Below are 20508 nucleotides of genomic sequence, written 5' to 3' on the forward strand. Positions count from 1 at the left end.
TTTAGTTTTTTTTTTAAACTTGTTGTGTGAATGGGCATGATTATGTCCAGCTTCCTTACATGTCAGACTAAAAATCACAAGTACTTCATTTATTGTGTGATCTTGAAAGATAAAGACAAAAGGAGAAGTGGGCAGCAGAGGATGAGATGGTTAGATAGCATCACTGACTCAATGAATATCAATTTGTGCAAACTCTTGAAAACTATGAAGGACAGAGGAGCCTGATACACTACAGTCCATGGAGTTGCAAAGAGTTGGATATGACTGAGTCACTGAACAACCACAACTACACTTTCTGTGATTAGAGCATGCCCATTGATTGACTGGATGGATAATGAATAAGTAAGTGAATACAGTAAGAGTTAAGTGAAAAAGAAGCAACTAGAGTCATATGTGACAACATGTTTTTATTCCCTTAAAAATATAAAATGAATCCAGAAAACAATCACTTCAGCTTTTTTTTTTTTTTTTAAAATATGTAGGATTCCCTAGCAAATCGTCTCTAAAATTCTGAGATTTCTATGTAGAAGATTTACTGTTATATGTTCTTGAGAATAAAAACTTAGAGGGTAAGACAAGCAACACTGGATAAAGGTAAAAGTACATCCATACAACACAGTTGAGGATTAGGCCTCAGCTAATCCTATGGGGAACTCTGGAGCTAGGCTGGTCATTCAAAGTTGCATCTCTAGAGGCAGAAGGTTGAACCTTTATACCCCCCACCTTGTCCACTCATTTGATGTAGGCTGTCCCTGAGAAGAGTGACTCCCTTTGGCAGACAGCAATTCCCAGAAAAAGACTCAGCAGAGGATTCAGTTGCCAACATTCTCAGTAGTTTGGGAAGTAAGTACATTAGTCCTGATGGGAGAATCTGGGTAGCAAACCAGAGTGCTTGCTGCAGTATACTCTCTCACTGCTTGATTTGCTTGATTAGTAGATGACTTTCCTTTACCAGCCCCTCCAGTGTTCTATCCAGTCTCTTTTCTTGACGAAACTCACACAAAAAAATTAGTGGGACAAACTACACCCCCAGTCTGTCCTGAAACTGCAACTAATATTCATCGCTTTCCTATCCCACTACCATTCTTGTTCCATGACCCTTGACAACACCTTAAACTAGACTAGACATTTCACCTGGTAGGGTGACCAAGGTACTCATCACTGAGGGGTCTAAGCCCCTGGATATAATACCCCATTTCTTCTGAACTACCTATTTGCTGTCAAAATTTAATAGGGGACTATCAAGAGATATCTAGTGGATCAGCTTGGGGTCAAATACATGCTTCACTTTCTGTCTTAGGCAACAGACCTACATTCTCCTGATCACCAGGTTTAATGAGCCCTGTTAGGATTGTGACTCATTTTCTTTCCTTAGGATTGTGACTCATTTTCTTTCCTGCTGGGTTCCTGACATAAGAAGTCCAGAGGAGCAGCCATAGCTTAAAATTTAATGAGATTCTCACCGTGTTGCCTGAGAAAAGAGTTTGCACTCAGGAAACCAGGGCTTCTGACAGATCCTAAAATGGTGAGGACATAAGCACAAATTCCCCTTTTACTAGCATAATCATGCATTTCAGAAAAGGAAATAATCAGACCTTTCAGAAAATACTATTCTCTGGCTCTGAACCTATACTAATTCCAGGAGACCCATAACATCATTGTGACCCACTGGACAGAGTTAGAGCTCAGGGAGGTTAGGTGATCTGTGGAGTTTTAGTTTAGGTCCATCTTATTGTGGGCCCAGTGTGTCCCCAAACCCATTTTGTGGTTATTTTCCATTTCCAGAATGCACAATTGGAATAGATCAGCTGGCAGAATTCCCCCTTTACCAGGCATTTGGTCCCATCCAAAATGTCCATAAGACCCATACTGAAAGGTCTTTGATACTTGGTCATATTTGGTCTTGTCTAAAACCATTTGGCGTGAATCAAATATGTTCATGGGCTTCTTGGGTAGCTCAGCTGGTAAAGAATCCATTTGCAATGCAAGAGACCTTGGTTCCATTCCTGGGTCCGGAAGTTCCTCTGGAGAAGGGATAGTCTACCCACTCCTGTATTCTTGGGCTTCCCTGGTAAAGGATCCACCCACAATGTGGGAGACCTGGGTTTGATCCCTGGGTTAGGAAGATCCCCTGGAGGAGGGCATGGAAACCCACTCCAGTGTTCTTGTCTGGAGAATCCCCAAGGACAGAGGAGCCTGGTGGGCTACACATGGGGTCACAAAGAGTTGGACATAACTAAGCACAGCACAGCACAAATATGGTCATGGACATTTTGGATAGGAGGAAAATGTCAAGAAACTTTTGGCATGGACCAAATGTCTCATAGACCTTTTGGCAAGGATCCAATGTCTGCTAATCTCCTGACCTGCAAAGCTATTTCTGGGGCTTTTGGTATACTGACCATAGCCATCAATATGCATACTCCCCCGTATGGTTTTTATTCCAGATCCCTTAGTATATTTTTTGTTACTAGAGAAACTAGGTGTTCCTCAGCCCTTTTAGGCTATCCTGTACCTGTGTATCAGGGTGTATAGGTGGGGCTTTCCTTTTTTTTAAAAAAAAAAATTATTTATCTATTTGCATGGGCTCTCAGTCACCTCACATGGGATCTTCATTATATCTTGCGGGATCTTTCCTGGCAGTGCACGGACTCTCTAGTTATGGCATGTGGGCTTCTCTCTAGTTGTGGCGCATGGCTCCAGAGCATGGAGGTTCAGTAGTTGTGGTGTGTGGGCTTAGTTGCTCTGCAGCATGTGGAATGGGTGGCTCAATGGTAAAGAGTCCACCTGCAATACAGGAGACGAAGGTTAGAGCCCCTGGAGGAGGAAATGGCAATCCACTTCAATATTCCTGCCTGGGAAATTCCCATGGACAGAGGAGCCTGGCAGGCTAGTTTATGGGGTTGCAAAAGAGTCAGACATGACTTTGGTGACTAAACAAATGTAGGAGTTTAGTTCTCTGACCAGGTATTGAACCCATGTCCCCTGTGTTGCAAGGTGGATTCTTAACCACTGGACCACCAGGGAAGTCCTGGGGTGGGGCATTTGCTCTCCCTCTCTCTATGCATGTGTGATCTCCCAGCTAAGCAAATCTCTCTATCAAGACCTTTGCCAAGACACATACAGAATATCTATGCCAAGTCACTGCTGTACACTAGTGAGAGTTTGAGGGCCGTGTCCTTTCTGTTATTTTTCTCCTTGAGAGTTTTTCTCCAAGAAACTCCATGTTATATTTGCACCGTGTTGATTTGTGCCCCTTTGCACAATGCTAATAATATCCAAACACAATTTTAAAAACTACTTTTTGTGGTGCATAGATGCAGAGAAATGAGAAAGGGAAGAGATAAGAGGAAGAAAGATACTCTCTGTTCTTCTCTGAGGTCATGTATGGCAGCTCATTTCCGGAGCTGTGAGTGACTGGTACTGTGGATTTAAAAAACAGAAGCTTAAAGATATGTTTAAACTTTGGCTTATGAACAGACGTTGAAATCACAGCTGTTTATCATCCAACTCTGTTATTTTGCCCTCTCTTTTTTTTCAGTTTGTTGGGCTTTCTTTGCATAACATCAATGTCTGAAGAAGTTACTTATGCAGATCTAAAATTCCAAGACTCCAGTCAGACAGCAAATATCCAGAAGTTTGACAAATTTGAGAAAGAAGGTAAGATTTTGAGTTACAGATGTGTTGTAAGGTGGTCAGGGTGTACAAAGTGGCAGAAGTGTTAAGAGTAGGTTCCCCTTGGATGTTAGTGAATTGGCAATGATCTCTCTATTTGAATTTTTAATTAAGCATCTTAATTTTACCCAAACTACCAAAAATGTCCATGCAAAATGACTGTAAAGTTTTTTTAAGGCAATGATCAATGTACTGGGCACTTAATCTTTTACAAATTTTCTGGGTTTTTTTTTCCATATCATAATCAAGATAATTATGACAGGATAATATTTTCATATGACTGGACTGTGAAACACTTTTCCCCCATGAAAGGAAGCCATGGACCAATGAACATGTACTGTTCAAGAAAGTCATGGCTTTGTACCTTCTTTTTCCTAAATAAATGCTAGTGTGTATGTGTGTATCTCTGGTGCACAAGATACCAGAGCGACAAAGAGAGAGAGAGACAGAGAAGAACTTTAGAGGATTTCATTTGAATTTTTTTTTACCAAACTGAGCCTATATTAAACTCTAAAAAATTTTCTACTTCTTTTGGAGATCTTTTCCCAATTTACTAAAATATAGAAGAGGTTAAACTAAATGAAAGGACACATCAAGTATTAAAGGAAGAAAAGAGATAAAGAAATATTAGAAGATACACATTCAAATCCATCCTGTGCCAGGAAGTTTGATATTTTTTAATCTTAATTTATCTATGAGATAAATGGACTACTTGTGTTTACTTTCTATACTGTAATTTTCATCTTATTCATAATCTTGTCTTTCTCCAATTGTATGTAGCTTCTATCTCCTGGCTTTTAGTCTTTTGGATGAAATCTGTCCCAGAATATGCAAACTTAAAATCAGTGTACATAAATTAAACAGTAGATATGGATAACATGAAAAGTTGGTAGAAGCAGTGAAATTAAGAGAGGGAACTAATAGAAAAATTCTCATGTAGTCTTTAAGCGTTCTCCCCCTCCCCAAAATGTAGCATTCTTTGAAGTTCTAACTTTATTGTGAACAGCATTTTCATTGTTGAATCTTGAGTCCATTTATCATCAGCATTGTAAATCCTGGGAAGGGATAACAGCTTAATTCTGTGGCCTTTTCTTCTAATACAACTTTTTTTTTTTTTAAGGACTGGAAGTTAAGGATTTTACAATACTTTCTGTAAACTTCCTTGTTGGTACTTCTCCTTTTATATGGTTTGAAAGACAGAACATATCATGAACTTAATATACCATAATTACTCTTAACATATGCCATCACATTCTATCTCATTTTCTGTCCTACTAATTGTCCTTATTCTAAATTTCCACTTCAGAAATTCTTTGACTCTTAAAAAAATCTTGAATCCATGTCTTGTTGGCTTTCTCAATTTTGTCTAATTTTCTCATTATTCAGCTTAAAGTTTATATTATATAATATAAACTTTGTATTATTTAACATCTACCCCTTAGTCTCATATGCTCCATCCCTGTGCTTTTTCCTTGAAAAATTCCAATTCTTAAATATCTACTCACTTTGTGCCCCACCTGAGCAGCTGAACATTGCCACATAAAAAATGCACAAACTCTCAAACCCAGTTTACTCTCATTTGCCAATGTATGTATATGTGTGTTCAGTAGTGTCAAACTCTGTAGCCTCTGTGCAACTCTATGGGCTGTAGCCCACCAGGCTCCTCTGTTCATGGGATTTTCCCAGGCAAGAAGAGTGGAGTGGGTTGCCATTTCCTTCTCCAGGGAATCTTCCAGACCCAGGAGTTGAACCCATATCTCCTGTGTCTCCTGCATTGCCAGTAGATTCTTTATCGCTGAGCCACTGGGGAAGTCCATTTCATTTGACAAGCTTTGCTCCTATTTCATTCAACCCCTTTTCTGTCTACTACCAAAATTTCTATTCTGCTTCATTTTGACTCATACTCTCTGCCTCACTTCTAGATGATATTTACAATATCCTGTTTTACTCAGCAAAAACCAGATCTTCTCATTTGGTTCTAAATTTCAATCCAGGTATCCTTCAATCCATACATTTCTTCAACAATTTTCAACTTTCTCTCTTGCTTTATTCTTCTCTCTCCCTCCTTTAGTTCATTACCCCTTTCTGGTGCAGTGACATACTTCTTGGTGGCGGTGCGGGTTTTGTTGCTAAGCTGTCTCCAACTCTTTGCAACCCCCGGACTGTAGCCCACCTGGCTCCTCTGTCCATGGGATTGTCCAGACGAGAATACTGGAGTGGGTTGCCATATCCTACTCCTATTTTAACAAAAAATAATCCTCACTTGATCACTTAAGTCTCTTCATTTTTCCTCCATTTCTTCATCTCCTTCCACAACTCTACTTGTTGAACCCATTGTCTGTGGTCACCGACCCCTAGTTATCCATCTCTCTCTCTCTCTCTTCTCATCTAACTTCACCAGGTTTCTGCTGTCAGTGTTCCATGGGGATTATCCTTGTTTCGGTCATGGATGACCTCCTCCCTGACCCATTGTGACAGACACACCTCTGCTCTAATCTGTCTCCTGACTTCTCCTTTGACCACTTCTAACATCATTTCTCACCTTGGCCACAATTCTTTAGCCACTCTGAATCTTTTCTGTTTTTTTCAAATAGGTAAAACTTTTCTCCAGATTAGAGTCTTTGAATTAAGTGTCCTTGCTATCTGCAATTTCTTTGCGCTGATTTTTCATTGCCAGTGGCCGTAAGTTCTGAACCACATGCTCTTTATAATATAGCTCAGTTTCAAACCTGTGCATACCATTTGACAGAGATATCTCTCAGCTCTCTCATAATTAAAATTTGTCTCCCATGAAAGCAGGGACTGGTATGTCTTGCTCACTTCTGTATTGTTAGCATCCAGACTAGTGTCTAGCATACAGAGATATTCAATAACTTTTGATTAACTGAATACATAAATAAATTAGAAAAAGTCTATAAAAATAATAGCACTTGAAGTCATGCTTCTGACTTGAGAAGTGATCTTGACTATGTAATTCTTTCACTGTTAACTGTTGTCCAAGGTCTATAAAACATTGTTTCACATTTCATTTTCAATTCTCTCTATATTTCACAGTATCATAGTATCACCAACTGTGATATAAAGGACATAGGTATAGTATAGTAAGTATAGTAAGGTTATGTTATCTCTGAATTCTATTTTCAAGAAATATCTAGTATCCACTTATACAAGTAATGATTATTTAAATAACATAGTAATTTAATAGCAATTAATTTATAATATAAAGTTTATAATCTCTTGAGTTTTTTTTTAAGTAGGGAAGTGATCTGTCTGAAGCTTCATAGTTCAACAAAAAAGAAACATTCAATCGAAGTTTGCTGCTCAAAGCATGAAAAAATTCTAAGGAAACCATCGGGTCTAACCTAAGAACTGGCTGATGGGAGAACACTCAGAGACATGACAGGGACACTTTCTCATGTATGTCCCACAGCCAAACTCTCAGTATTTTCTGGGGAAAACACAGAGAAAGGAAATTACTTTCTCTGATACCCCACATTTGTCAACTCAAGGAAGGAACGCTTAGATTGACCTTGCCGTTAGCCGCTTGCTGCTCAGTTTCCCCAATTTTGTACAGACAAGATACATCTTTTTTCAGATCAATTGGTCTTCTCACTTCTTTTTCTTTCTCTTTTTCATAGATTTCTTATTTTTTTTACTGGAGTGAAATTGCTTCCCCTGTGGTGTTCGTCTCAGGTGTACAGCGAAGTGAATCAGCAGCGCGTATACACACGGTCCTTCCTTTGGATTTCCTTTCCCTTTGTGGTTGTTGTTCAGTCACTCAGTCATGTCTGACTCTTTTTTGACACCGTGGACTGGCGTCACCAGTCTCCTCCGTCCATGGTATTTCCCAGGCAAGAATACTGGAGTGGGTTGCCATTTCCTTCTCCAGGGGATCATCTCGACCCAGGAACTGAATCTGTGACTCCTCACGCATCTCCTGCTTGGCAGGCGGAGTTTTTTTTTTACCATTGAGCCACCTGGGAAGCCCTTTCCTTCCTCAGCACATTCTCACTTGTTTTTCAGCCCCATTTTTGCTTCCGTTTCTCGAATCAGCCTATCAATCCCAAGCTCCTGCTTTGAAAACCAGTTTGCATGCAAAACAATTAACAAAACGTTTTTGACTTCTTTTTGACTTACTTAGTCTTTAAAAAGTTATTTTTAAATGCCCTTGAGTTTCTAGCAAAACACATTCCTTTACTACAGACCTATGAGGAAAGAAATAAAGACAACATAAATGAACACTTGAATTGAATTAAAATGTACACCATTCTAAGTGTCTTTACTAATTTTGCTTCCCACAGAACCACCTGTTCCTTCCCACGCATGGCGTCAAAGAGCCGTGGCTCTGACTCTTCTGTGCCTCCTGTTGCTGATTGGCCTGGGAGTCTTAGGAATCATATGTATGTATTCCCTATGTTTTCACTGCCAGGGAAAACACTTAGAAGTGAGTTTTGCTCTTTGAATCGAAGCCTTGGAATAGGTGATATGGCCACAAAGGGACTCGAAACTAGGTAGTTACAACATGGTACTTAGTCTCTTTTTAAAATTTTAAAATAAAAAATTACTTGTATTTATTTTTAATTTTTTTTAAAAAATTTTATTTGTAATTGGAGGATAATTGTTTTACAATGTTATGTTGGTTTCGGTTGTACAACAGCGTGACTCAGCTATACGTATGCCTATATCCCCTCCCTCTTGAACCTCCTTTCCACCGCCTCATCCCTCCCCTCTAGGTTAGCACAGAGCATCAGTTGAGTTCCCCATGTTATATATAGCACTTATATGTCAATAACGGTTTATTTTACACATGGTACTGCATATGTCTCAGTGCTACTCTCTCAGTTCATCCCACCTTTTCCTTCCCCAGCTGTGTCCACAAGTCTGTTCTCTATGTCTGCTCCTCTGTTCTTGTCCTCCAAATAGGGTCATATGTATTCAGTCTCTTTCCCTTACCTCTGTGAAATAACTGCTTCCCTACACATTTGATACTCTTAATTCAGGAGAAAGGTGATGATGCTTGTACTGAGGGACTACAATTTTTTTTTTTTATCATTTCTCTTTGTTTTATCTGACATTCACATAACTTCGAAGACAGGCATGGAAAAACTGAATAAGCTACAAAATTTCAAAGAAGAACTTCAAAGAAACCTGTCTGTACAACTCATGCAGAACACAAATAGTTCCCAGAAAATCAGGAAACTTTCTATCAAACTTGAAGAAATAGCCACCAAATTATGTCGTGAGTTATACGTAAAAAACAAAGGTAATCCTTTATTTCTTTCTGAGTTATTTATTAGACAATGAACTAAACCTAGGAGTCACTTGATCACTTCACCAAAAGCTAGCAGCTTTTCCCTAGGAAACTATTATTTGGAAAAAAGAATTAAATGTGGTTGATTGAAGATCCATTTATGTTCCTGTGCAGTTAGAAGAAAAACAGAAAAATAATTATAATCTCCCAAATTATCAGGAGATGATAGTTACTTACTAAAATATAAGACGGTCTGCAGTTTCTCTAATCTGACATTTACCACTACTATTTTGGGCACTGAAGTCAATAGAATATAGGGAGGAAAGGATAGATCACCTCTTTAATTTATTTTCCTGTGGGGTTCAGTGGCAAAGAATCCGCCTGCAATGCAGGAAGTGCAAATTCGATCCCTGGGTAGAGAAGATCCTCTGAAGAGAAAATGCCAACCCACTCCAGCATTCTTGTGGGGAAAATCCCACGGACAGAAGAGCCTGCAGGCTACAATCCATGGGCTTGCAAAGAGTCAGACAGAGCTGAGCACGCATAAGGCACATCTGAGCACTATATGATTTTTGGCTACACTGAGTCTTTCCTGCTGTGTGCGGTCTTTCTCTAGTTGTGACAAGCTGGGGCTACACTCTAGTTGCAGTGCATAGGCTTCTCATTGCAGTGGCTTCTCTTACTGTGGAGCCTGGGCTTCAGCAGTTGTGGTGCAGAGGCTTAGCTGCTTCATGGCATATGGAATCTTCCAGGACCAGGAACTGAACCCATGTCTCCAGCATTTGAAGTTGGATTTTTAAACACTGGACCACCAGGGAAATCAGATCACCTCTTTATGTTTTTTAAAAAGAAGAGCAATAGAAGATATATCACCTTTTTATAGATGACCTTATTCCTAAATTTCACTCAATGTTTGATAAGAGTTAATAGAAAAAAAAATTCAAGTTTAGTCTTACCTTCAGAATTGGGAGGTACTAGTCTTTTAATATCTCTAACAGTTTCTATAGTTATTATAACTAAAACATATGGTCATCTTAAGGAGTCTCCCGAATATTCAACAAGTCAAAGAGCTGGAAATGCTCTAGTTGGAAAAGACAGTATATCTTGTGATTGGCCTTTATTGCCATGTAGAAATACACAAAATGACAGAGAAAGAAGGAGATTAATTAATTGCTAATCAGGGCTCCTGAGACTAGAAAATAGACTGAAATCCAAGTGTTTAATTTCAAATGTGTTCAAATTATGTTTTGGACACGTTGTGGTTGTATATGAAAGCCTGGAATACAAGATTTATTGTCTTCACTTTTGATGTTAGAAGAAGAAAGACAAGTAAATATGCTTTCTTTTTTTTTTAAACTGAGAGAACAATCGGAATAATAAGAATTATGAAGATATCTATACAACCAAACGAAAGTAGGTATCTACACAACCAAATGAAAGTATGCTCTTCTTCCAGGGCACAAATGTAAACCTTGTCCAGTGGAGTGGATATGGCATGATGACAGCTGCTACCTACTAGTATCTACCTACCAAAGTCAGAACACGTGGCAAAAGAGTGATGAGATTTGTTCTCACTACAATGCCAGCCTGCTGATGATTAAAAGCAAAAGTGTGTTGGTAAGATGGCATGGATCTCTGCCTGTAAGGGAAGAAGTCACTTTCCCCAACATAGAATAGAGGGGGGAGACATGTTGGGGAAGATTTGTATTAGTCCAGACATGAATCTGGCTTATTTTAGTTGGGGTACGAGGTGAATGGAACTTAGTATACTCATATCGGGGTACCGAGCCAAGACAAGCCATGTGAAACTTTAGCTTAGCACCTTAGCATCAGTGGATTCTCAGAGCCTGTTGGGCAGATGGTAGACGTGGAGCCCCCAGAATCTTTAGGTCTGTGAATATTTCCAAACTAGAACTTTAGAATAAATTCTCAGCACATAGGTTTGAGCATTTATCTAAAAACAGAAGATCTGTAATTATTCCTGTGTCTTACCAATTCTGTAAAATCACACAGAAGGAGATTCACTTTTCCATCCTTTTGCATTTGCATTTTTTCAATTAAGAGGAAAAGGTTACATATACTAGAATAATGATGCTTTTAAACTGTGGTGTTGGGAAGACTCTTGAGAGTTGCTTGGACTGAAAGGTGATCCAACAAGTCAATCCTCAAGGAAACCAACCCTGAATATTCATTGGAAGGACTGATGCTGAGGTTGAAGCTCCAATACTTTGGCCACCTGATGCGAAGAGCCAACTCATTGGAAAAGACCCTGATGCTGGGAAAGATTGAAGGCAGGAGAAGAAGGGAAAGACAGAGGGTGAGATGGTTGGATGGCATCACCAACTTGATGGACATGAGTTTGAGCAAACTCTAGGAGATAGCAAAGGACAGGAAAGCCTGGCGTGCTGCAGTCCATGGGGCCACAAAGAGTTAGATGTGACTGAACAACTGAACAACAGAATTAAGATTAGGTGGCAAAGGGGAATCCCCTGGAGGTCCAGTAGTTTAAAGACTTGGCTCTTTCACTGCTATGGACCCAGGTTCGATCCTTGGTTGGGGAACTAAGATTCCACAAGTTGTGTGGCACTTCAGGGCCAAATAAGTAAATAAAAGAGAGATGGCAAAGGGAAGTGCCAAGCAGATATATTTCACTGAGTTCTTGGGTCCCAGGGAAAGTGAATTCTCTGAAAGATTTAGTTATTTATTTATCTTATTTTTTTCTAATATTTAAATTGTACCTCTATATTTTAGGGAATATAAAGAATCCCATGGAAAGAGGAGCCTGGTGGGCTATAGTTCATGGGATCGCAAAGAGCTGGACACGACTGAGCGACTAACACACACATACATATTTTGGGCTTCCCTGGTGGCTCAGCAGTAAAGATTCCACCTGCCAATGCAGGAGATATGGGTTCAATCCCTGGGTGGAGAAGATCCCCTAGAGTAGGAAATGGCAATCCACTCCAGTATTTGTTCTTGCCTGGAGAACTCCATGGACCGAGGAACCTGGTGGGCTATAGTCCGTGGAGTTGCAAAAGTGTTGGGCATGACTTAGCAACTAAACAATAACAACAACAACAACTCTCTATAGTTTACTTATTCATTGGCATTTGTGGTTTTTCAGAGAGTAATCCCATATTTATTTTAAAACAAAAATATATTTTTTCAAAAGTCTCAGCTTCCTTACTGTTAGAATTCTTTTTCTTCTTTATAGAAGGGGGGAAATCAATCTAGTTTCTGCCTAGTCTTATTATTCTCAAATGATCCATTCATAGTTATTTGCTTAACAAATGACTGGCATATAAGAAAAGAAAAAAAAAAAAAGAAACTATTACTTTGGCTACAAATCTCTGAACTGGATTTGAATTCTATTCTATAACCATTCTCCTCTGACTTTATTACATTTTTCTCACACTCATGTTTCTCTTAACTTGGGATTTTGACGATGAACTGTCTCTTTGCCCCCAGATAGTAACTGCGATATAAATGTTGAAAGACATCTCTCAGCAAGGGGCACTCTGTCTCAATTTCTTTTAATGGCATAGAAAATAACAGAAAAGTGTCAAAGATGTTGCCTTGACATAGTAATTTGTAAGAAATTACACTGTGAGGTAATTTACAGAAAAGGGGGACAATGGTTTTAAAAAGCCACCTCTGTTTCCTGTAGGAATTTATAAAATCCCTGAAGTTATATAACTATTGGTTGGGATTATCTCCCAGGAAAGCTAGCACAAACTACATGACCTTGGATGCAATTATCCCCTTTGACTGGTAAGTCTTTATTCTTGTTGAATTTTAATAGCTGATTTCAGTAAAGGTGAATTTTCTCAGGGGCACTGTATCTTCTACTGAAATTGCACCCTCAAAGAACCCTTTTCCATCAGACTTCTGTGATGTGTTTAATAATGAGAAAATTATTGCAAATGTCTTCCCGTTATCTTGACAACTACAAGCCAAGTAAGGGAGGATTTCTGTGAATAATGCTTTTATCTAAGAAAACTATAGAAGCCAACACAATTCACTGGGCTTGAATTGTACTTAAAATTGTGCAATGCAAGGATTTTAAAACAAGTGAAAGGTTGATTCTTCCTTTTGTTACTTAACCATTGATTGGATGCACAGAAAATTTAATTCAACAGACAAAAAGAATAAAATGTCATAAATGCTTCAGTAAGAATACACAGAATAAAAAAATTGATTTTATCTTTGAAATTTGTGTTATAACTGACATTTGAAGTGGACATTCTTGAGTAAAAAAATTAGAGATTGACTAGAAGAGAGTTTCTGGTAAAGAGAATAAAATGAACATGGGCATGATATAAAAAATATTTTGTTGCACAACATAGTAAGAAATTGGTTACAAATATGCCAGTATAAATGGACTCTTATGTTGTATTTGTTCTGCTTATAATGGGGTGGAGGCAAGACATGCATAAAAGGAGTGTAAAAATTCATTTGTGTTTTATAATTCCTTAAATTTAGGAAGCAGACAGGATTCAACTAAAGAAAGAAACAACAGCCTCAAACTGCTAGACGCTCTTGTTTAGTCACTAAGTTGTGTCTGACCCTTTGTGACCCCATGGACTGTAGCCCGCCAGGCTCCTCCATCCATGGGGATTCTCCAGACAAGGATACTGGAGTGGGTTGCCATGCACTCCTCCAGGGGATCTTCCCGACACAGGGATTGAACCCAGGTCGCCTGCATTGCAGGTGGATTCTTTATTGCTTAGCCATCAGGGAAGCCTGCTGGATGCCCTTACAATCTCACAAATTGGTACAAGTTTGTTCTTTGAGGACATATGAAGCAGGAGTGAGCTCAATACATATGTGCTGGGGTACTGCCACTCTGAATCTAAACCCTGAGATTCCTCCATATTCACGACGTTGAGCAAGGCAGCAAATAGAATCTTTGGTTGTGTTTTGGTTATTGTTTTGTTGTGTCCTGCTTGTTTTTTCCATCAGATAGAAATAGTATGTGTAGGCATATGGGTCATAAAGTCATTGCAGCTCTATCTTTGTCAGTCTGCAATGATAGCACAGAACAGGGGATGTGCTTAGTTGCTCAGTCCTGTCCAACTCTTTGCGACCCCATGGACTGTAGCCCGCCAGGCTCCTCCATTCATGGGGATTCTCCAGACAAGAATACTGGAGTGGGTTGCCATGCCCTCCTCCGAACAGGGGATAGGATCTGCACAAAGGAGAGAAGGATGTATATTCTAAAGATCTCGTTTGGAGTGAAATTCTAGAAGTAAAGGTAGTGTGAGCATAAAGGGACAGTATAAATGGAATCTTGTTTCAAAAAATAGAGTTTCCCTGTGTTTATTTCTAATTATTGCTAATGGGAAAGTAAAATATAATGGGATGGAAAACATAGTAGCTATTTCAAATCACAAGAAATAATGTAGAATTAGAAATATATCCTAGTGTATGTACATAATACATTTTAATATATATCATGTATGTATAATATATGTAATTCCTTTTTTAATCTTTGATGTTATTTTGGGATTTGTTCCTGGAAACGAGCTGGGATTAATATAATCTGTGTTATGCTACTTCAAATAGAAAATAAAAGTTAGTTGAGGAACTTATTTATTAATAATCATTAGTTACTGATCCAAGTGGTGATGCTACATTATTTCCCCAAATATAACATATTCAGTTTACAAGTTTGTCTTTAATCTATAGTCCCTCATCAATCATCTTATGTTAGGAGCTGGCAATCATACAGGGCTTCATTGTAAAATTTCTGGAAAATGGCTGAGGAAAATGTCACTTGGAGATGATGCTGAGCTTAAGGTATCACAGATGAGGTTAATTTCTGATTTTGATGATTATGAAAAATATTTGAGGAGGACAGCCTCAAAATTTATTACTGGTTCAGTTTTCCTGGAGAATCTAATGGAATTGCATTACTTTACTCATACTAGGTACTGTGGAAGGGAGGTGCTAGGTCTGGAAGAAAAGGACAATCAATACTCCAGCTGTGAGAAACTAGAAAAGCCTGAGAGAAATCAAGCAGTCTGACACTGCATATTTGTCCATAAAATAAGTAACTTGGACACTTGCCACTCTAAATAATAATTAAAATTTATTTTAGACAACACAGACCATAGGAGCAATATGTTGGAAAAGTGATTTTTTTTCTGGGACTGTGTTTCAAATGTTTGACTTGCCAAGTGTAATTCTTTATTTTCTCTTTCAGGTTTACAAGAAATACAAGTGTCATAAACGATAAGGCGCATTGTGGATACATACATCATCCATACTTTTCTTTTGTTAAGTGCACTGATACTAAAAATATTATATGTGAGAAGCTTGTCCAATCAGTGAATATTGAGAGCATACTAATGAGTGAAGTACTGGATGGAAGAAAGTAGTTAGTGCAATTATTTTGTCCCAAGTATTATCCTGCAGTTAAAGGACACTTTGGGGACCATACATCTTGTTGACCACACCAATAGAATAAAGATGCAGTAAGACTACATTTCTGTCTCCCTCCTAACAATTTACATTTTCAAACTTTCTTCTTTCTCTTCATTTGCTGAGTGAATGGAGCCTAACATCATAGTTATCCTTTATGTTACATTCACTCAATCCAGATACTGCTGAACATAAATACAGTATTTTGACTGAGAATACCGAAAACTGATGGAGGAAATGGCAACCCACTCCAGTATTCTTGCCTGGATAATTCCAGTGGACAGAGGGCCTGGTGGGCTGCAGTCCATGGGGTCACAAAAAGTCAGACACGACTGAGCACACACAGAAAACAGAAGTTAATGTTTCTTGCTTCTCCAGAAATAAGGTAAATATCAACTTTACAGAAAATCAAAGAAAATTAAATCTTAAAATAAACAGAGAAGATAATACCATCATTACCAATTAGGACAATACAGGTTGATTTACTTACTTTTTGGGAAAAAAAATAAAAGAAAATACAGTGCCATTTCAATCGATATAGAAAAAATGTTAGATAAAGTTCAACACCAAAATCTCTTAGGAAACTAGAAGCAGAAGATATCTCTAATCTGATAAAGAATGTTAACATTAAAAAGAGGAAAGAAAAAAAAAACTAACAAAAGCAGCAACAGAAACCCCTAAGCGTAACATATTTCTAATAAAAGAGTGAAAGTTTTTCTTGTGAACCCTGGAAGAATATAAAAGTAATCTTTATCAGTTATTTTATTCAACAACCTCTACTGTCTATTGGAGATCCTAAAAGTGAAATAAAGCAAGAAAGAGATTAAAAATATTAAAAAAAGAGACAGAAAAAGATTTTATTTGTAGATAATTTAATTATTTACATAAAACCAATATAACTTATAAACTATTAATTTATCAAGCTCAGTGATAAATTATATATAGTAGATTCTCAATATATGCACATCAATCATATTTCTATATATTAGCAATAAGTAGTGCAAAATAAAATTTACAAAAGCAATATATAATAGCATCCAAAAACATAGTAATAATAAAAATAAAGATTAAAATGTGGAAAATCTCTACATGTAAATATTATATGCAATGTGATCCTAATACCTCACCTAAAGTTACATCTTCTTCTAAAGATCTGTAAATCCAGCAACTGGTAATAACAGCATAGCAAGGGCCAGGGCTCCACTGTCGTGCCTCAAAGAAAACTACAAGCTCTTTGCTGCCAAATTAGCAAATATATACTCATTCCACAATGGAAAGAGCTTTGACAGGAATAGATGCATATTTGGGTATGGAATTCTTGTCCTGTCCATAGGGTTCATCCAGAACCAATATCCACAAACTGGAATAGGACCTTACATAACATCATGTCTGATGCTCTCTAGCATTCAGATAAGGGAGCGGGGGATTGACTATGGGATCCACTAGTTACATAAAAACAGAATCAACACAAGTTGATTCTGCAAGTCAGACAGAGCAATGGAAGGCTAAATGTCCATTGAAAGCGTAGTTGGAGATCCATCTCAAGAGTTAGTACTACAACATGATTCCATCTTCCAAGTTATAGTGTATACTTTAAACCAATAACCCTTATATGGTGCTGTGTCTTCAACAGATAGAATACATGGATCTGGAAACCAAAGGGAGAGGCAGGAGTGACCCTTCTTACGATGATTTCCAGTAACCAACTCGGGAGATGCGTGCCTTCTGTCAGAGTAACTGGGTTTAAGAAAATCTTGTCTGTAAAGAACAAAAGCTTCCACCAGGGGGCATAACATCTCTTTAGATGAATTGGGATGAGCTCTTTACCCTGACCAACAGAAGAGGGGCTGTTTTTACACTATAGGGGGACAGGAAGAAAGACGTTAGGCATCCAGTTATGCCACTTGAGAACATCTTTATAATCTATCCTCTATTTTGATGGTATAAAGGCAAATTCTGCAGTCTCAGCTTGAGAACGGTATGATGGGCTCAAACCCCTGGTAGGTGAAGGTGACTAAGATCAGCAGACGTGTGGAGAGTGAGAAGAATAGCCAAGTCCCTTTGCTTTCACCTGAAACTATCTTAGCATTGTTAACTGGCTATACTCCAATAGAAAATAAAAAGTTGGAAAAATTTTTTAAAAAATAGGAGAGAGAGACAATGAGTGTCAGTTGTGACTCTGAGCTCAGCTGCAGGGTCGGGGGCTAGAATTAATGCCACACACCTTCCTCTTACAAGTTTATTCCAAGAGAAGAGACATACCTTTAACCTGGACTTGCTTTACTTCCATGAAGAAATACATCTAGGCTGAAGAAAGTTAAACCATAGTGGACGCTATGATGTGATATAGAGATTCCTCTTCAGGACTGAAGGGCTTATTCTCCTGGTTGCTGGGAGTGCTATCAACATCCAGCTATTAAGTGTGAGCCCTTGCCTCTGTTGAAGGGAATAAACTCAATCAAGGTTATGTTCCCTTCCCAGGGCAGCTCGTGTCTGCGATGTGGGAATATGAGGGCCTGGATGCCTTGGCCTAACCGGGGAACACTAAGAAGGTCTATTCCAGCTTCAGAGCTCCAACTTCCCTTTCCCCAATTCTGCTTCCTTCTGTTCTTTTCCACAAGTGGACACATCAAGGATGTCCCTGCTAAACCTCCACCATATTAATCTTGACTTCAGAATCTGCTTCCCTGGAAATCAAGCCTGTAGGGGTTGCTGACAAAATTAAAGAACACCTCAATAAGTGGAGAGATAACTACATACTTGGATTAGAAAAGTTCGTATTTTGGGGACATCAACTTTCCCAAATTTGCCTCTAGATTCAATACAATTCCTGAATTTTTCAGAGGGATTTTTTTTTAAGTGACGTGCTAATAGTAAGATCAATACAGAAATGCATAAGATTTAGAATAGCCAACATAATATTGAAAAAGAAGAATATTTGCAGAAATTACAGTCTTCAATAATAAGACTTACTCTAAAGCCACAATAATAAAAACAGTTTTGACTTGATACCAGGATAGGTATACATCCATAAGCACAGATCAAGAGTCCAAGAAGAGAGGCTATGGAATGAGGTGGTCAGAAAGTAAAAACTTCCAATTATACAATATAGTTATTGTCCTGGGGATCTCATGTACAACACAATGACTATAGTTAATACTGCTGTGTGGTACAATTGAAAGTTGTTAATAGAGCAAATTCCAAGAGTTCTCATCACAAGAAATTGTTTACCTTTTTTCATATCTATATGAGGTGATGGATAACTAAATGTACTGCAGTAATCATTTCATAGTATATGTAAGTCAAATCATTATACTGTATACTGTAAGCTTCCACAATGCCATGTGTCAATTATATCCTAATAAAATTGGGTAAAAAAGAGTTTCGTTTGTTCGATATCTTCAGCAAGACTGATATATGTTTTTCTGTTTTTTATTTTTACTTTCTAATAGTTATGTAGGGGTGTCCCTTGTGATATTAGCTTGCATTTCTCTAATGCATAATGGTGTTGGCTATCTTTTCTTGTGCTTATTTGGCATTTGTATAACTTCTTTGATAGTGTCAGTGCCAACCTTTTGCCCATTTTGTAATACTTTATTTTTAGTGTCGAGAGTTCCTGTTGAGAGATATAGTCTGAATATCAGACATGTTATATCAATTATGTGAATGGCAAATATTTTTTTCCTAGTGTTTGATTTGTTTGTTCATGTCCTTAGGTCTTTTTCAAAAAGTGGAAGTTCTTCATTTTCATTGTCTAGCTTTTTATTTATTTGTTATTTTTGGATCATGCTTTTGCTGTTGTGGGCTTCCCTGGTGGCTCAGATGGTAAAGAATCTGCCTGCACTGCAGGAGACCTATGTTTGACCCCTGGGTTGGGAAGATCCCCTGGAGAAGGGAATGGCAATCTACTCCAATATTCTTGCCTAGAGAATTCCAAGGACAGAGGAGCCTGGTGGGCTACAGTTCATGGACTCACAAAGAGTCAGACATGACTGAACGACCACACTTTCACCTTGTTTTTGTAGCTAGAAAATCTTTCTTGCCCCCAAATTGTAAAGATCTTATCCTTTATGTTGTTTTTGAAGTTTCAACATTTCAGATTTTACCTTTAGGTCTGTGGCCCATTGTGAGATTTTGTTGTGGGACTGTTTTTCTTGTTTGCAATTCTCTATGGTGCAAAGCATGGATAAAAATTAATTTTTTTTCATAGTGATAGAAGGAAATGGCAACCCACTCCAGTGTTCTTGCCTGGAGAATCCCAGGGACGGTGGAGCCTGGTGGGCTGCCATCTATGGGGTCGCACGGAGTCTGACATGACTGAAGCGACTTAGCAGCCGCAGCAGCCAGCTTTAGAAATTAGTATGCTGTCTTCACTGAATCACCTTCGTGTCTTAGTGAAAATAATCAGTTGACCACATATGTAACAATCTTTTTTGGACTTCAATATTTTTCACTGAATTATTTATTTGACAATGACATCACACTGTCTTACATATGATAGTTCTTTTAAGTCAGGTAGAGATTAAGTTTTCCAACTTGTCTTTTTCAATACGTTTTTCATTATGTTTTAATACATTTGACTATTCATCATTGGTGCTATAGAATGTCAGTCAGGCAAAATTAGTTGATAGATTTGCTCAGGTATACTATATACTGTCAAATTAATGCACTTCATTTCAAATGAAGCATGGAAGTCTGTTGATTGAATTGCCTCCTTAACAAACTATTTTGTTGAAATAGTTCTCATATGTCAAATACTAGAATGAGAACAGGATGTAGGGGATAAGCTGGATCAAAAAACCAATGACTATCTGTCAACTATATGTAAAGAGATTCTGTTCTCTAAGACACTTTCAAATCCCATTTCTACAATACTTCTGTAGTACTTTGAGACAGTTGAAGAGAAAGGGTCTATTCATGGGGAATAATGTATTAACTTATCCTATGCCCATGTTGTGAATTAATACATTTTCACTTGGGAAAGAATGCCCCAAGTTTTGAGATACTGTGTTTTGGTGGGAATTGTTGGCCAATTTTTTTTGCAATTGTTTGCAATGTTTTGTAATTGTTTGCCCCATTTTTTTTCCCCCAAGATAAAGTACATATTGCTATATGGAAAGTAAACAAGGAATGACTTTTGCTTTTGCGCAAATGGCAAA

At 38.1% G+C, this 20508-nt stretch overlaps 1 protein-coding gene across 4 annotated transcripts; it reads left to right on the plus strand.

The window, feature by feature from the left end:
• Nucleotides 1-157: 157 nt before the first annotated feature.
• CLEC12A (C-type lectin domain family 12 member A) lies at nt 158-15413 on the plus strand. Of its 4 annotated transcripts, none has more exons than XM_081589423.1 (7): nt 158-1525; nt 3542-3660; nt 7977-8075; nt 8771-8938; nt 10383-10543; nt 12594-12697; nt 15132-15413. In XM_081589423.1, the coding sequence occupies exons 2-7, from the start codon at nt 3570-3572 to the stop codon at nt 15304-15306; spliced, it is 798 nt and encodes a 265-aa protein (XP_081445549.1). In that variant the 5' UTR covers nt 158-1525; nt 3542-3569; the 3' UTR covers nt 15307-15413. The 4 variants fall into 4 exon arrangements, with proteins under 4 accessions (XP_081445549.1, XP_081445550.1, XP_081445547.1 ...); XM_081589421.1 differs by lacking the exon at nt 158-1525 and adding an exon at nt 3407-3420; XM_081589424.1 differs by lacking the exons at nt 158-1525; nt 12594-12697 and adding an exon at nt 3332-3409.
• Nucleotides 15414-20508: the final 5095 nt, after the last annotated feature.

Source organism: Giraffa tippelskirchi, chromosome 4 (assembly GCF_054371585.1).
Source record: "Giraffa tippelskirchi isolate mGirTip1 chromosome 4, T2T-mGirTip1v1.2.pri, whole genome shotgun sequence".
NCBI lineage: Eukaryota > Metazoa > Chordata > Mammalia > Artiodactyla > Giraffidae > Giraffa > Giraffa tippelskirchi.

Coding starts and splice junctions, on each gene's coding strand:
- CLEC12A (XM_081589423.1), top strand. CDS start 3,570: ATGTCTGAAGAAGTTACTTATGCAGATCTAAAATTCCAAGACTCCAGT. Junction 3,661..7,976: donor TGACAAATTTGAGAAAGAAG/GTAAGATTTTGA, acceptor TGCTTCCCACAG/AACCACCTGTTCCTTCCCAC. Junction 8,076..8,770: donor GGGAGTCTTAGGAATCATAT/GTATGTATTCCC, acceptor CTTCGAAGACAG/GCATGGAAAAACTGAATAAG.